The following is an 18,829-nucleotide window of genomic DNA, read 5'->3' as shown; positions in this document are numbered from 1 at the left end:
GGTTTCTGCTGTAACCCTGATTTTCTTCAAAAAACAGTTTGTCAAAAGGGGTTCCTTTTAATAACGTCACAAAATAAAAAATAAAACCACTTAACAATAATCAAAGAAAACGTAATAGCATGCCACAGATTTTAATGCTGCTGTCATACAGTTTCATTCAGAATTTATGTACAATGCACTCTCTTTATATCAAACATGCCAAAAAGAATTGCAGAGTGTAAAGTCCATCTATCCATCCATCTTCAGACCCACTTAATCGACTTCAGAGCCACAGGGGACCGAACCTTTTCCAACAGCATAGATTACTGCTCTGAAACATTTACAGAACTGATGTGGTCAGGCCATTTGTCGCATTGCAGTCTGAATGTGAAGTCTCTTTTCAGCAACTTGCTTCTTTATTTCAGAGCATTTCACATGTCACCCTATGGCACTCGTTTCAAATCTGAGACACTCTATTTTATTGTCTGCAGCTTGTGTTTAGTGGCACATTCTTCTTACACTAATGGAAACATTTTTCTAAAATAAAGAGTGGCACAGACTTCTCTGTTTTGTGATTTGAGGTTTTTAAAGCCTACGTGGAATGTGAGTTGTAGCAATTCTGAGTCAATCCTAAATAACGATTTTAAAAAGTACTCTCAACTGACCATCTCTGCTTTGTGCTAAGCATAGTGATGTTGTACCCAATATCTAGTGTGAAAAATTTTTGGCTTGTGAGTTCATTAGTTTCTGCGATATCGAGGCTTTAAAAGGGGGGTATAACCCTAATTTTATGAAAAAAACGAGTGCTACTAAAAAAAATGGTATTGTTTCAGAACTTTTGAACTGTTAATGCTAGATGTATGTATTTGTAAGAGATTGTTATGTAGTATTAGATGTCTTTAACATCTAAAATAATTACTCTACAGTTGCATATTTGCCCATTTATGGCTTGCCGAAAATTGAATAAAAAATAATTCTTTTGTGCTGTAGAGCAGCTTGTGGCTTAGTATGGAGGTATAGATAGCTAAAGTAGATTTTCCATATTTTCGTAGGTATTATTCATGTTATTATTCTTCTTTAGGAACTAGGCCTGTCTGAATTTATAAAACTTTCTTATTAAAAATGGAACAAATAATTTTGCATCTATATTTCAAATGCATATTTTGCACATATGGCAAAGTCAACCATAAAAAAATTATAGCACCGAAAAGAGCTTATTTATTTATTTATTTAATGGGGGGCACATTTCTGTAAAATTTTAATCTGATATTTACAAAATCTTAGTAAATCTGAGGCAGTCTGTGGTTATCTCGCATAAAGGCCAGTCACATAATGTGACACACCCAGCATATTTATTACAGCTAGTCTGCAACTTGCCCCAATAAAATCAAGCTGGTTTGATTTGGTCTTTACATATAGGGGTGGGCTCTGTATGTACGGGAGCTGGCAACCAGTGAATGCTCCTCTGTAAGTACATTGCATATAATGCAGCACTGAGGAATAAGGAAGGCAGGTGATTTGGACCTCACAAGCAGTAGAGACACTCGATTGTCTGAAGACTTGTGTTTCGCATACCAACACAGAATGGATTAAAGAACAAAAGGATGATTGCAGCTGAGCTTGCCATACATTTTAACCCTTCACACCACGCAAGTCCATCAGACAGCATATTATTGGCTGCCATGAAAAGAGGCAAGTAAAACTGTGCTGGAAAGTCAGCTTACAGTCACTAAATTTGACGTGATCAGAGATTTTTCGATTGTGTAAAATCACATGGTAAAGAGACGACATCAGCAACTGTATTCGGAACGTCTGACATTCCCAACGACTAGACGTTTCCTATTGTAACATCAACTTTAATAGAAGATTACCCAGTATGGAATTATACTAGCCCAAAAGAGAGAGTGAAATCTGTATACCGTGGTTTTCCTTCAATGTATGAATTAGTTCTGACAATCATAAATTTTGGCTGCTTCATTCATCCATCTTTTTCCTCTAACTTACACATCACAATTTTGTTAGATTTAAAGTGAGCTTGCTTTCCTCTAAGTTCTGGGAATGTGTAACATGCCTTCTCCCATTTTGTTGGATAGGAAACAAAATCTTTTTTGTCCCCTTTGCTGTTATAAGGTGTCAGTCAAATACTAAACGTGAATGAGAAGTGTTTATAAAACATCAGAAATTCCTTGGCAAGTTACGTTCTGGAGGCTGGCCCGGACACAGACAGGCAAACACGTTCATGTCACCCACAACACGTTTATTTAAGTGCTCCATGTTTACAAATAGTCAATAGTGCCCACAAACCCCACAAGCCCCCAAAGTCCTGGCCACAACACCAATGCCTTGCTTCTTCAGGCTGCCTCCTTCCTCCACCAAGACCTCGTCTTTTCTCCTCCCGACTCCAGCCAGCATATGAAGGGAGGCGGCCCCTTTTATATGCACCCGGATGTGCTCCAGGTGTCATCTCCCACCGACACTCTCCAGTGTGACGGAAGTGCCGGCTACGTACCCAGAAGCACTCTGGGTGTCCCCAGTCTTCTTTCCCCCAGCACTTAAGGGTGTGGCGGAAGTGCTGATGTCCAGGGCTCCAAAGGCATAGCGGCGCCCCCTGGCAGTGACCACGGGGCCCTACAAGGTGGAGTTTCAAAGCTCTGTACCCATGGCCTCCAAAGGTGCCAGGATGGTCGCCCCCACATGGTCTGAGGAAGGCGTAAGCCCTCCTCCGGTCCTCCTGGACTTCCCGGCTGGGTCGCCACCCCAGCCATCTCTGACAACGTGTTTCATTAACTCTCATTCTTATACCGATAACACACATCTATACAGATATATAAAATGTAATGATTCTCAACCCTTTACCTCCTTAGTTAGCTGCTTTACTAAGTTTGCAAAGAAAACTTGTTAAAGCTGCTTATCTTGGAAATTGTGGAAATGAAGATTTTGTTTTATGCACAACAAAACATGTAGTTCTGTCAATGCAGAAGGCTTTTAATTTTTTATTTTTGTTATTATTTATTTATTTATAAAGCACTTTAAAAACAACATCAAGGCTGACCAAAGTGCTATACAATAAAAACCCAACATATCAGACAAACAATAACCAAAGGGTAAAAGAAACAGAAACGCATAAGAGCTGAAGAGATTCATAATGAAAAGTACACAGATAGTCAACATATCATACTGGGTTAAAAGGCCAGGGAGTATAAGTGTGTTTTTAAATAAGATTTAAAGATAGCAAGTGAATGAGCCTGCCTAACGTGCAACATCATATCGTTCCAAGAGTTTTGGAGCTGCAACTGAAAAAGTCCGATCACCTTGATGTTTGCATTGTGCCTTAGAAAAACGTAAAAGCATCCGGTCTGCTGACCTGAGAGAGCGAGACGGTACGTAAGGGTGCAGCGATTCCAACATATAAAATGGGGCACAACCATTAAAGGATTTAAAAACAAATACAAGGATCTTAAAATGGATTCGAAAACGAACTGGAAGCCAAAATCGGGGTAACGTGCTCATGCTTTCTTGTGCCAGTTAAAAATTGAGCAGCAGCTTTTTGCACTAGCTATAGGCGAGCAATGGAGGCCTGGCTCATTCCAAAAAGAAGCGTATTGCAGTAATCTAGACAAGAGGTTATAAAAGCATGTATCACTGTTTCACTGTTGTGTTTAGACAAAATAGGCTTGATTTTTGACAGTCTGCTTAACTGGAAAAAGCCAGATTTTACCACTCTGTTAACATGGCTATCAAGTGGAATCCATTTTCACACCTAAATTTGTGATCATGGATTTCTCAAATTGAGCCACAGCGCAAAGGTTGATGCAGGTAGGTAAATTTAGTTTTGCCTAGTCTTTTAGGTAATATTTTTCCGGCTGCCTTTTTATTTTAATGTGACAAGTTTGCTTTTTTTCACGTTTTGCATACATTCAGGGTGCTTTACAGATAAAATGCAAGTGTTTCTGCATTTCCACAGTGTTAAATGCTAGAAGACTGATTAACTCACGATTAATGTAATCAGTCAATGGTGAGGATTAAACACAGGCCAAACAAATTTACAGTCCTAGCTTCTTTGCAACTTGCTAGACCAAACTGTATGAAGATTCATTAAATTAATCAAATGTATCTTAACTGTCTCTGTTTATTGTCAAGTATCCAAGGCCCATTCCTTTGAATTTCCCTATCATTTAATAATTTTGCATTTAGTGTCCATCCAGAGCTGTGAACCATTCCACTGTATAAATGCTATTTCAAATATTATTATATGTTTGCTAACTCTTATTTTCGTTTATGCCACATAGGCCCTGGCTCATTTAGAAGCTTTCATTGACTTCAGTGAAGAGGAGAATATTGAAGATGGTGTTTTAAACCAAGGTACATATTTTTATATATTTGCACTTATTCAGTGATTCTCATAAAGACTAGATACAGTATATTAATTTGAGCAGAGACAGAATGTGATTTCTGTTTGGGGAAACAAAATCATGTTTTAGTAAAACTGTTACACAACAATGATCTCATTTTGGGATGATTTTCAGGGCAACAAGCGGGTATTTAAGATAGCCGTTAAATGAAGAGAATGTTGATTGCATAATACAGTAGTTGGCTGTCTTTTTGTATTCAGGTTTACAGGTACACAGTGTAAAGAATCCTTAAGCAATTAATTATCTTATCTTACCAGTTGACAACTTCGTTAGGCAACTCCAGATGGAGATCCACTCTCATTTACACGATAACCGTCGAGGTGAACGTCTGCGCAGTGGAGTGCATGTTGTTATTGCAGGAGAGGCCAATGCTGGCAAAAGCAGTCTTCTGAATGCCATATGTAAGTAATTTTTTTTACTAAATTATTGCCATTATTTGTAAACTACAAGTGCTGATTACATGTGTTTAAAAAATGTTGTCTTGTAGGTTTTGTGGTCTGTGAGCTTGTTCCATTTTTATTTGCCAGGACATTTTTAGAAACTGATAGCACTCATTTTTTACTTTGAGGATTGCTTGGCTGGAACTAAATATTTGCCAACCATTCTGAAGAAATCTCATTACTGTTTTTAAAAACAAAATCAAACCTTCAAACCTAAAGTAGCACAAATCCATTCAGGAACACAGAATATTTAAAATGTACAATTAATTTAACACGAGTCACAAATTTAATATGTATAATGCAAGTGGAAAAAAGTCTTCTGTGATAAATTTGAAGAATATAAACCACTAGGATGCATTGTCATTTATCTTTCCATCATTATTATGCAATAAAGGCCAGACAGTAGAAAGAATTAGCCCTAAACATGGCTTTAATAAAAATAATACTCTAGGTGACCTCCCCGCTGCAGCCACCCATATATGTGCACCCATATGTGAGCACCAGTCTCAATCCATTGATGCTCAGACTTAGCTACAACCACTGATGCTCTAAATCCTCAGCTTTCATGTCCATTATCCTCAGCCAATGGGCAATATCAGGAAGACAAGGAATAAACATCGGGAGTGGTCTCCCCTAGAGTTCTTGTATACTTGGATATGGGGATGGATATTTGAGGAGTAAACCGCAAGACAATGATTATATTTTATATTACATATTACATGTACATTAAAGAACCACCAGCAACAAATCAAATCAAATCTATACTAATAAAAGGCAAAGCCCTCACTCACTCACTCACTGACTCATCACTAATTCTCCAACTTCCCGTGTAGGTAGAAGGCTGAAATTTGGCAGGCTCATTCCTTACAGCTTACTTACAAAAGTTGGGCAGGTTTCATTTCAAAATTCTACGCCTAATGGTCATAACTGGAAGGTATTTTTCTCCATTAACTGTAATGGAGTTGAGCTGGAATGACGTGGGGGGGCGGAGTTTCGTGTGACATCATCACACCTCTCACGTAATCACGTGAACTGACTGTCAACGCAGTGCGTAGAAAACCAGGAAGACCTCCAAAAAGCGCTTAAGAAAACATGCATTATATAATTGAGAAGGCAGCGAAACAATAAGAAGCGAGCGAGTGACATATACTACCATATTCATGACTGCTGCTACCTCGAAAGAAAGCAAGGTGTAAACCTAAACTTTAAATTAAGTTCATAGACAGGCTACGCTGGCTTTCACATGCCCACAGGTAATGCGGGATACAAGTTTAATGAGAGGACGCAGGATATAAACGAGAGTTTTGATCACTTTATAACTAAGTTAAAATTGTAGGTGAAGGGGTGTGCTTATGCAAATTCCGAGACTGTGTTTGTGGGGATTGACAGTTAAGGCGGGTGGGGAGTCACGCCATCATCTCCCTCCCACCTCATTTTGCTCTGAGCTGAGCTCAGCTAACGCCGCCTCTTCAAGCAACTTCAGACTGCCACCAAATACTCACAGAAAAATCCACAAGTTAATACACACGCTGTCTCTATAGAGTTTCTCCACACTGAATCCTCCAGGCACTACTTACAAAAGGTTACATTGACAATCGTGTTACGTTATTTTTAAAATCTTTCCTTTTCTTAGCACAAGCACAGCTGAGAAGCTTCGATGCATGTGCTCCATAACGTTAAAAATAATGCATTTAATCACACTTTGCATTACAAGCAAAGGGAGCTTTTGTCAATGCATGATTTCCTGGTACACCGATTACTTTGATCAGCGCATCCCGATTCATTTTACCCTCGCACCACCTTAGTTTGAGAAGAAGTATGAAAAATATGAGGTTAACACAGAAAAACAGATCACCAATTCAAGCTTTATGAATAATCGATTCGCCATCAATAATTGTTTTGGTAAAGCCATCCTCCTTCCATTTTATAATTTTTCCGCCACTAGCCGTGATTAAATGAACGGTAAATAAAGTAAGAGCAAAGCAAGGCAGGCATATATATGACAGCAACACTCATGACAATGTCAATCATGTTACGTTATTATTAAAATGTTTCCTTTTCTTTTCATTACTTCTTTAACACACTACTTCTCCGCTGCGTAGGCGGTATTTTGATATATATATATATATATATATATATATATAATATATGAATGATCTCCAAAGAGCGCTGAGACTTTTGATATCATGAAGGTGTCTGCAAAAACTGTGGTCTCCTGCCCTGCAAAAGTCGAGCAGCCAGCACGCGCATAGCTGTGCCGGCCTTTGAGACGCTGACTGCGCTTCTGCCTTAAGTCAAAGTGAGCACTTTTAATTTTTTCATCCTCCCCCTGCGCTATAGCCCAGACAAGTGCAAACACGGGACCCCTTTTCTACACCACGGCAAAATAATATTAAGGCGATTCACACTTTCTTTTGCACGATATACGATTATGAGGTTCTCACCCGGATTATGAAGACATGCACACGAGTGGAGGACTGACAGTGCCATCACAGCCGATTAATGGCGGGACGCCTCACCAGTCTACACAAGACCCACCGCGACTGTCCCCAAAAGCCGATCATAACGTCAGCGAACACATCTCTCTATACTATATAAAAGAAAAAGGCAACTTTCCTTTCTTTACACCTTTTTTCCTTTTATCCCAAACCAAAGCCTTTCTCTTAACACTGCAGAGGACACAAAACTAATTTTCTTTAAATGCCGGTAAGGCACATTACCAGAGGCACAAATTTGAACGCTCACATAGAAAATGTAATTTCTATACCACAGCCGTCGTGTAGCGCCGTTCAAAAGGGATCTACTACCGAGAGATGATCCATATATATTTTAGCTGCTGTTAGTTACTTACCTGTTGTGTTACACAGTCTTTAAAATGTAGTTTACCCGCAACCACTCCAGTAGTGCTCAATGTACCTGTACTTCTTAAAACGTTAATGTTTTACTGTTTAATAACTTATAGACTATATTTTATTATTTCTCCCTTGCACTCAGTGACCAAAGCTATACACACACATAAATAAAAGCTATACACACAAGTATATGTATGTGTATATATATGTATGTATGTGTGTATATATATATATATATATATATACACACACACACCCATCTACATTATATATATATATATATATATATATATATATATATACATACACACACACACATACATACATACACACATATATATAATTTGTGTGTGTGTATGTATGTATGTGTGTATATATGATGTAGATAGGTATGTATATATATATATATATATATATATATATATATATATATATATGTATATATATATATATATGTATATGTATGTATGTATGTATGTGTGTATATATATATGACAGCAGCAATCCAAGCTGTGAGAAAACAGTAAAAAGGAGGCGTGTCAGACATCGTGGTACATTTTCTGATGCAGCTAGACGAAAAAAACTTTGTGACGCTGCCGCCAAATACACAAAACAATTACTTTGACAATCATGTTACATTATTTTTAAAATGTTTCCTTTTCTTTTCATAACATCTTTAACACACTACTTCTCGCTGCAAGCGGGTATATATATATATATATATATATATATAGATAGATAGATAGATATGAGAACAACACTCATATCAATGACAAAACAATTACATTAACAATCATGTTACGTTATTTTTAAAATGTTTCCTTTTCTTTTCATAACTTCTTTAACACACTACTTCTCCGCTGCTAAGCGCGGGTATATATATATATATATAGATAGATAGAGATATATATATATAGATAGATATGAGAACTATATATTGTAATGGATGGCCGGCCATTTATCCCGGCCAATACCCCCAAGCCGCCAGGTGGAGCCCTCCTTGCAGCGAGGAGGTCCCCAGAAGACCAGCAGGGCATCATGGACATTGGAGTTTTATGCAAAGCCCTGCTGGATGCCGTGGGGCCACAGGAGGGAGCTGCAGGGAGGACCGAGGGCTTTTTCGTGCCCTGTGACCCGGAGGTTCGTCACAGGAAGAGCGACGGACTTCCGGGTTGAAGAAAGGGACGATTTACCCTGACCCGGAAGGGAAAAGGACTTGTGGACTATTGGGCAGAAACACTTCCGGGTCAGGGATTATAAAAGGACTATGGGAACTCCCAGACAACGAGCTGAGCTGGGTGGAAGGGTGGCAACGCGTCTGGGAGCTGGAGGATTGGTTATTTGTGTATTATTGTGAGTTATATGAGTATTGTGGAGGAGAGTGTGCTTTGTACACTGTGGAAGAAAAATAAAGTCGATTTGAGGACTTTTACCTGGTGTCTGGAGTCGTGGACAGGGGTTCAAGGGAGCGAGGGCGCCCCCTATCGTTCACAGTGGCGTAGTCGGCAGGATACTCTAGCGTCGTTTGCAGAGGACCTGAAACAAAAATTTCTGTGGGAAACGAACCCTGAACAGACGACGGAATCAGGAATCACCACAGCATCGCCAAAACCCGAAAAAACCGAGTCCAAAATGGGAAAAAAGAAGGGCAAGCAAAGCGACAACGCCAGCGGGAGTGCCGTAGGTGCAATGGCCGACGCTCGGGAGGAGTTAAGGAGAGGCCTTACAAGTCCGGAGAAACCTCCAGGAAGCAACGATCCCTCTAAGGTACGTGCCGGGAACGACTTTAAAAATCCTTTTATTGTTTCTCACCTTGTCCCGCATGTACCTTGGAGATGACCACCTGGAGGCTCCGAGGGAAAAGGAGACTGCCCCAAGACGACGGCCTTCTCTTGTCGGCCAGAGCACCTAGAAATCGACTTCCGCATGATGGCAGCCGACAAGGGACACGGTAGCAAACCCGTGCAGTCTGGGAAGGAGGAGCTCCGCCCTGCTGTTTGCACCTTCAAGCCCAAGAAACGGACTTGGTCTTTCCGAAGGGGAAGGGGAGGCGAGCGAGGCATCGCTCAAACCACAAGAAGGTAAGGAGGGTCGGGAAGTAGCTGATCGGGATGTCGCTAAAGTCTTAAAGACAGACCGCAGTTTGCCGAAGAAGGCAACTCGACCCTCCGAGAACTCCAAATCCCAGAAGCCTCCGCGAGATCTGGCCAGAGCACGCGCCTGAAGCGGCGTGCTCATTGGCTCCCGGTCGGTAGGTAACACTAACGAGGAAGTGAGTGTTCTGCCGGTCGAAATAAATAATTATATTAACTTACGGAGCTCAAAAACTAATCGAGCCCGTGAGCGAGTGTCTTGCAGGTCCTGACGACCACTGAAAAGATCGCTGGGGATTTGGGAGCGCAGCCAGAGAGCCGTTGGAGAAGGTGAGGGCCTACGTGCGGCGATTTGGTGAGGTGCCTCCGTAATGAATGATGCGCGATACAGGTAAGCGAGATCCGTATCGTATATAATAGAGGGACGCGTGTGATCCGGCCCGCGTTTAATAAGTAGCGGTGCCAATACACGGCGTACCCTACAAGGGAGGTCGGTACGCTAACCGAGTGGTCGGCGGAAGGGTAATCGATCCGGGGCAGCTAGACAGTGCTGACTCGGAGCGAGGCAGCCCTGAAGACGCCGCCGTAATTTATAAATCAAGAGGGTGCAGACAGTAAAGGGGCTCTCTTCTTGTAATAGAGAGACCCAGACTGTATATAAGCCCCAGATTAAACAGGAGGGCTCTAAGATAAAACGGGGGTCTCCTGACAAGAAAGAAAAAGAGACAGAAAAAGTGAAAGCACCGTAGAGGCTGCAGGGTTTCTCTCCTAGCACAAGGGGCGGACCTAACGTTTCCTTATTGTTTTCAGTCCCGTAGGGGAAGAATACCAGGAGGACAGCGGCAGTGTTACGGTGCCGAAGGTTGGGCCATATTTAGCGGAACTGTCCTTGGAGAGAGGGGACAAGAGGTCAATTTGGAATAATATTCCCCTAGGTTCTCCAGGGACCAAGATGTTCATTTTAATCAAGGCTTAACCAGGACGTCCTCTTGAGGAAGACTTCCTCTCGGGCAGGCCGCCCGAATAATTGCCGCTGGGGGATACTGTAATGGATGGCCGGCCATTTATCCCGCCAATACCCCAAGCCGCCAGGTGGAGCCCTCCTTGCAGCGAGGAGGTCCCCAGAAGACCAGCAGGGCATCATGGACATTGGAGTTTTATGCAAAGCCCTGCTGGATGCCGGGGGGCCACAGGAGGGAGCTGCAGGGAGGACCAAGGGCTTCTTCGTGCCCTGTGACCCGGAGGTTCGTCACAGGAAGAGCGACGGACTTCCGGGTTGAAGAAAGGGACGATTTACCCTGACCCGGAAGGGAAAAGGACTTGTGGACTATTGGGCAGAAACACTTCCGGTCAGGGATTATAAAAGGACTGTGGGAACTCCCAGACAACGAGCTGAGCTGGGTGGCAACGCGCTGGGAGCTGGAGGATTGGTTATTTGTGTATTATTGTGAGTTATATGAGTATTGTGGAGGAGAGTGTGCTTTGTACACTGTGGAAGAAAAATAAAGTCGATTTGAGGACTTTTACCTGGTGTCTGGAGTCGTGGACAGGGGTTCAAGGGAGCAAAGGCGCCTATCGTTCACAATATATATATATATATCTATATATATATATATAGATAGATATGAGAACAACACTCATATCAATGACAAAACAATTACATTAACAATATGTTACGTTATTTTTAAAATTTTTCCTTTTCTTTTTCGTACCTTCTTTAACACACTACTTCTCCGCTGCGAAGCGCGGGTATTCTGCTAGTTAATAATATATTGAACAATTGTTATAAAAGTAAAGTTGAATAAATCGGACATTGCAGCTTCATGAATAAAAGGTAAGGTACCACTTACAGTTAACAGAAATAACCCAAAAGTTGTTAGAAATCTATGTTTTGTACCTAAAACTTTTATGCAAAATTTGGTTGACCTAAGTGAATGCATACTCACGTTATCGTGTTTACATAGACATACACACACAGAGACACAGACATTATTCCAAAAATAGTATTTTCAGACTCAGGGAGGCCTAAAACGTCGAGATTTATCAAAATCTTGAAATGGAATTTTTGAAGGATTCCAGTACTTTCTCAATACTTCGTATACGAGAAAGTCTGGGAGGTCTAAAACATCGAGATTCATCAAAATTTCCGACATTGAATTTTTTGGCGATTACAATACTTTGTATATGACAAAGTAAAAAGCAAATACCCAATTCAGACTGCAGCAGCTATAAAAAAATTAGCAGGTACTTTTTATTTTGTAAATCCTATAAGGAGGGAAGCTTCATTCACCTGATCCTATATCATTGGATGTGAGTACCTGCTTAAAAGTAAACTAACTCCTAAAGAGAACAAACTCTAACACCACTGTGTTAAAAGAAAAAAAGGAAATTAAACCAAGGGAAAACAGAGATGTATCAAAAAGCAAAAGAACAGGAGAGTACAAAAGACAATAGCATTTGAAAAACAAAGGGCAAAATACATAAAAATGCAGTTGAATGCTTACAATAGTGTAATAATGGACAATATTGGGGTGGAGTGGTGGCTCTGAGGCTAAAGATCTGTGCTGGTATCCGGAAGGTTGCCGGTTGAAATCCCCATCACTGCCAAAAGAGATCCTCCTCAGCTTGGCCCTTGAGCAAGACCCTTAACCTGTAATTGCTTCAGGGGCTGCTGTATAATGTCTGACCCCAAGGGGTATGCGAAAACTAAAAAATTCCTAATACAAGAAATTGTATAAGGCGAAATAAAGAAAAATATATGTCATATGCCAATACAACTATGCATATGCCCCACAAAAGGCAAGAGAGTGAACTTTGCTGTATTAACTTTATAACAGTATGACTATCTGGAAACTCTCTAGAAGACTTGAGACTGGCCCAACATGATCAATTTACGTAGAACTTTGACTTTATAGCTTTAGTGGATATTTTGTTGATTCTAACAGAGGAAAGGTCTGCTAATGTGACTCAGTAATAGAAACATAATTATCAGTGATGTATGTATGCTTACCAAGTCTGGTGAATTTCAACTTTAGGTGAGTATCATCTTGGCAGTTGGAAATCCCTACGTAAAGATTTGTTTTGGCACAGGAAGGTAGTCGTCAGAGTTTGGTGAATTTAGGCTACTGTTAGGTATTAGGATTGCATACACGGCAATCCAGAACCACAAGTAAAGACTCTAAAGATAGTTTTTCAACTAAACATTCAAACCTCACAGCTCAGCTGAAATGGATGTACGATGTTGGGCATCGTAAGTTAGAAGCTTCTGTACTTGATAGCATGTCACAGAAAAAATTAAAAATGATGTTATATGCATTATTAATAAAAGCTTGTTAATAAAATGAAGAATAATATTGTACAAAATGTTTAGGCAGGTCTTCCCCTTCGGTAGTTTGTTAGACACAAGTAGGCCTGTGTTTTACATGCCACTTTTGACATCGGTGATATTAGAAGGGTGAACCAAGAATTCACAATACAAAAAAAGAAAAAAAAAAAAAAAAAAACGATGAATCCATTGATTTTGTAACCATAATGTACTCTCATGCTCCTCAGTTAAGGTAAAAAGAGTGTATTTGGTTTGGATTCCTGTGGTGAAAATGTTTGTGTAGTGTAATGTTGTATTACATAGTCATGCATATTGTAAATGAGAACTTAAATATTTAAATATTAATGTTATTCTGCTTAGTGTGGCTTCTCTTTAGGATAATTGGAGTATTACCTCCCATCTCCCAGAAGATGACGCCATTCTGCTAACGTTAAATTGGCAGCAGGCACACCTGAACTTTTTAACTATTCTTAATATGTTTATGCATATGTTTATAGCAAACTCAACTGAACTCAACTCAAACAAACGGTGGTCTCCACACAAAACCTGGGACAGGTAATGGTGCAGTTATTATAAATGACAGAGCCATAGCCACGAAAATAAACCTCAAAATTGTTTGTGAACATGTGAAAAATAAAAACAAAATAGCATTGTGATGTCATCAATAAAATAATGCACAAAATACATGACAATAATATAATAATAATAATAATAATTAATGTTCAATTAATAACCCAAACGCCAAGGAATTAGATTCTCCCATAATGTAATGATGATAACTAGTGTGTTAGAATTAGGAACCGTATTGAAGTTCTTCAGTGTGTGAAAACCTGGAATTAAATATCAAAGAGACAACATCATATATGAAAAAAAATAATAATTTTGTTAAAGAGCGCACAAATCAGGGATGTACAGTCATGTGAAAAGAAAATGCACCCAATTTTTTTTTTCTCTTTATGTGAACTTATCAAGATTTGATCTTAAACGGTTTCTTTAAATAAAGGTGATTTAATAAAAAAAAAACAGTGAAAATTTGACTTTGCAATAATTTATTCAACACAAAATAAACAGATAGTGCCATTTCTGTCTGTGGAAAAGGTATACACCCATGGCTGTAATACTTGAAATTGCTCCTTCAACTAGGTGTTTCATATAACTGCCTGCTAGTCTTTGACATCGTTTAGAAGAACGTTTTTCCCCTCTTACATGCAGAATTAGCATTTCCATATGATTCAGATTTTGGTATTGACATGGCAATTCCAGAGCACTCCATTTCTTTCTTTCTTTTCAGTTGTTCCTTGGTGTGCTGTATTTACTCGCATGTTTAGGGTTTTTGTCCTGTTGCAAGGTCCACCTCCTGACAGATGTTCTCACGTTATCCTCAAACACCCTCTGATACAATAAAGAATTCCTTGTGGATTCTATGACTTTGAGCTGCCCAGGCCTGACCATAACATTTCCACTGCCATGCCTAACAGGAGTCATTGGTTTCTTCCGGTCAAATCTGTGTCCTTGGTTTTCACTGTGTCTTCTGGTTTTATGGCCAGATAACTCTCTCTTTTACCTTCTCTGTCCAGAGCACTTTGTTCCAGAAGTCCTGGTCTTTACATAGGTGCTCATGAGCAAACTGTAGTCTTGCCTAATATTCTTTCTTGACAGAAAGGGTTTCTTCATAGCACACCTCCCATATAGATATAATTTGTGCATCCTGTTTCTAATGGTAGACTTGTGCATTATGACATCAACAATGACATTCTGTGGCTCTTAGTGACTTCTTTCAGCATCTTGCTTTCTACTCTCAGGCCGAACTTGCGAGAGTAGCCTGGCCTAGACAATTTAGCAGTTGTTTAAAATCTTCTCCACTTGCAGATGATCTTCCAGACAGTGGAATGGTTTATTTCCAAATGTTTGGAGATCTTCTAAAATGTCATCCCTTCTATAATCTTCTTTCTGAAGGCCACAGAGAGTTCTTTTGGTCTCGGCATAGTGGTAGCACATACTTCAGCAGTAACAAGCAAACCAAACTAATTGTCTGAGGTTTATATAAGACAGGTTCAGACAACTCTTGAATGGTGTTCTAATCATTTGCACCTGATCTGGTGCGCCTAATTCTAATTTAAGATATTCAAGATAGTGTTAAATATTGGGGTGTACTTACTTTTTCTAGTTCCAAAATTTGCATTTATGTTTATATAAATTATACAGTAAAATGAGGGATGATGTTTGTACTATCACTTTTATCTGTAGATACTGTTTAAATAAAGGTCAAATCTTGATATGTCCACATATGTTAAAAAGGAAAAAATATATCATTGGGTATACTTACTTTTTTATACAACTGTATGTTGAATGAACACAAACTATCAAATTATCAAGTAAACTGAAAACAATACTGTTTTTTCTCCGTTTTCATTATTTGGGTGGTTTCCAGTAACAATAATGGCAACTCTCCATCTTTTCTTGTGTTTCTCGGCTTCATTTCCTTCTCAGCAATAAAACTTTTCCATATTCATTCTCCACCACTGTATTCAGTGCAACACTTTAATGAAGCTGCTTTGAAATCTTATCTGAATTTCATATCTTCTTCCTGAGATGGTCTATAAAACTGCCAAGTTGCTACTCTGCAGTGGCACCTGAAGTCTTTGCCCATGTCAAGTGACATTTACATCTTTGTATGCCCACTCTTTCTTAAGGGGCTATGTCCCAGTGCAACTTCTGTGTTGCCTGCTCTGTGTTTAACATTAGCAGGTTCCCAGTATCTTAATGTATTGATTCTTTGTATTCTGGTGAAATAATGCAGTCTTCCTCTCAATCTGCTTTGATGTCTGAGTAACATATTGGGGTAGCCTCACTTTTAGATTACCAGTTGAGCTTGATGGATTGAATTGCATCCTCTTGTGCAGCTCAGAGAAAATTTTCTTCTTGGATATTATCTTTATTTAGCAGGGTATAGTGTTTCCTGGCTGTCCTATGTATCCTGATTTTTTTTTTTCTTCTAAACTCTTATGGCCTCTGGCTATTCCTTCCCTTGTCATGTATCATTGTCGAGTCTGTCCTGCCCCTTGTCCACTGAGTGACCTAAAACAAATAACTTCATGTAACATCAGTAAAAAAGACTCTCGGCTCAGCTCTCCGGAACCCCTGTGTTGAGGGTGAGGGATGATAAAATGTGGCCACCCACTTGCACCACCAGAAGTATATTTGAATTATTTTTTTCATATTTCGGTTGTAATACGCATAATGTATTGTTTGTTCTGTTACAGTCTCATGGGCCATAATTTAATTATTGACATTTTCTTCATAAAAGGCTATCAAAAATACAGCCTCGATTTTAAAAACCTTTGATCTAGCTGCCTCTGGGACAATTAATGTTACATTAAGTTGAGATATTTCTTGTATTTAATCTGGAAATTCTTCTGAGGGTGTTGCAGGAACAAATCGCTCCATGGGTATAACGTTTTCTGGTTCCTAAATGTTTTATAACTCATTGAGTTATCTAGAAAGAGGATCAGTCTCCAGTTCAAAAAGAATTAACAAAGTTAAATCATCTAAAGAAAAGGGGCAATGGCATTCACCCATTTTGCCAATTTAAGACAGATGAGGTTTTTGTGACAGGTTAGAATTATGAAAGGGTGTTCTGCACCCTCCAGCCGCTGGTGCCATTCTTCCAAATTTTGTTTGTTAGCAATTCCTTGAACCCCACATCATAATTTTCTTCAGTGGAAGTCATTATCCTAGATAGGAAGGCACATCCCAGTGTCTGGGAACCTCTGAGACAATATTGCCCCTACTCCCACACTGGAGGCATCTACTTCCCACTTGAATGGTAAGAAACTGTCTGGATGCTGTAAGACAGTGGATGAAGTAAATATACTGCTCAAAGGAACACTTTTTAATCAGAGTATAGCATCAAGTCAGTGAAACTTCTGGGATATTGATCTGGTCAATTAAATAACAAAAGGGGTTGTTAATCAGTTTCAGCTGCTTTGGTGGTTAAATACAAGATGGGCTGCTGCATTGTGGATCATCTGTAGCAGCTTTATAGCGCATGCACATACTCCTGCCAGAAGTGATTAGCAGTAGTCCAGACATGACAAGACCAAAACCTTGACCAGAAGTTGTGCGGCATATTCTGTTAGATAAGGTCTGATCTTGCAGATGTTATACAGCGTGAATGTGCATGAAAGAGAAATAGTAAAAATTATGTCAGATAAAGATAGCTGCTCATCATCACCACCCCAAGGTTGTGTACTAACTTGGCAGGCATTAGCGACAGTGAGCCAAGCTGTACAGAGATGGGGATTTGAACAGACTGGCTGGCTGGGATCAAGAGAAGCTCATTTTTTGCCAGGTTGAGCTGTAGATGGTGGTTCTTCATCCAAGTTGAGATATCAGCAAGACATGCAGAGACTCTAGCTGATGCCGTATTGTCCTTTGAAGAGAACAACAGGTACAGCTGTGTATCATTGGAATAGCACTGATAGGAGAAACCATGGGATTGGATGATGGAGCCCGGCGATATGGTGTACATAGAGAAAAGTAGAGGACTCAGCCCCGATCCTTGGAGTACACTTGTGCATGTCTGGTGTGCCTTTGACAACTCTCCTCACCAGAACACATTGTAGGATCAGTTTGAGATGTTAAACTTGGATCATTGGAGAGCAGTCCTAATGATACCAAGATCAGAGAGGGTGTCAAGGAAGATGTCATGATTGACTGTATTAGAGGCAGAGGAGAGATCTAGTCTGAATTGTTAACCTGGAATGGATCGATTGTTGATTTTTTGAAAAGTGTGATTATCAGAATGTGGCTAGATTCACTTTTATATAATCATCAGCTGTTTTGGATCAATAAGGCATATATGTTCCCTTTATGCAGAGAATTCCTAAACAAGGGGCTAACTGTACAATCATAATGTACAGTGTGGCGGCAGTTACAACAATTTCTGTATACTGAAAGCTCTATATATTCAGAAGGCAGTACTTTTGCCAGACAACAAGAAATCACAGAGGTAGAATCTTTTGAAGAAAGTTCCAAAAATAGTTTTTTCTCTAACACATAATTTTTTCAGTGCTGCAATTAATTTTTGGGGAGTGTTGTTCTAACCAAGGGAGCCTTAAAGTAACTTTTGGCTCCAAAGTTTCTGATACAAATAAATGTATTTTGTCAACATGAAGACTTTCTGACTGAAGACACGTCTATGATCCAATGATTGCCAATTCGCTCCCCAGCAACAATGGTAAATCTAACTTGTACCTTTAAAGGAACTGTAAGTATTTGTAATTGTTTCAATAATCTTGTAATAATGAATTTCTCTGCAATGCTGAGCCTGAGCCAACAGAGCCAAAGGCATCTAAAATAATACTGACCTTTATGCAGTTATTAGCTAAGGAACCACTAAATTTTTCAGTTGCAAAGGCTCTAACTGAGGTGGATACGTTGTTCTCAGTTCAACCTTGAACTACTCTGATAAAAATGCATAACCCCCTCTAATATGCACCACTTACATTCCCCTTTAGTTCAGTTTCATTACTCTCAGAATTTTCTAGTTTTACAATACTTTTGTGACATCTCATCTGCTGAGCCAAGCAGTTGTTTAATCCTAATGTACCTCTGGTGTAGTGATTTGCAAAACGATTCTTTTTAGTGATTGGTTCATTTCATTCAGTTCACCAAAATGATTTGAATCTTTGAATCACTGATTCGTTCATTTCAAAAACAACAACAT

The 18,829-nt window shown here is 39.6% G+C and overlaps 1 protein-coding gene across 4 annotated transcripts in view; it reads left to right on the top strand.

Annotated features, from left to right (window-relative positions):
- gtpbp3 (GTP binding protein 3, mitochondrial) overlaps positions 1-18,829 on the top strand; it is a 142,574-nt gene that overhangs the window by 82,241 nt on the left and 41,504 nt on the right. For all 4 annotated transcript variants that reach the window (XR_005635395.1, XR_005635396.1, XR_005635394.1 and 1 more), the window contains exons 5-6: positions 4,269-4,341; positions 4,649-4,792. Coding sequence is in view for 1 of the 4 variants with exons in the window: in XM_039767060.1 (XP_039622994.1) it covers positions 4,269-4,341; positions 4,649-4,792 (217 nt within the window). In the remaining 3 variants the exon portion in view is untranslated. The remainder of the gene's footprint in view (positions 1-4,268; positions 4,342-4,648; positions 4,793-18,829) is intronic.

Source organism: Polypterus senegalus, chromosome 10, assembly GCF_016835505.1.
Source record: "Polypterus senegalus isolate Bchr_013 chromosome 10, ASM1683550v1, whole genome shotgun sequence".
Lineage (NCBI taxonomy): Eukaryota > Metazoa > Chordata > Cladistia > Polypteriformes > Polypteridae > Polypterus > Polypterus senegalus.
Note: the sequence above shows the minus strand (reverse complement) of the source record. Positions and strands in the feature narration are given on the sequence as shown.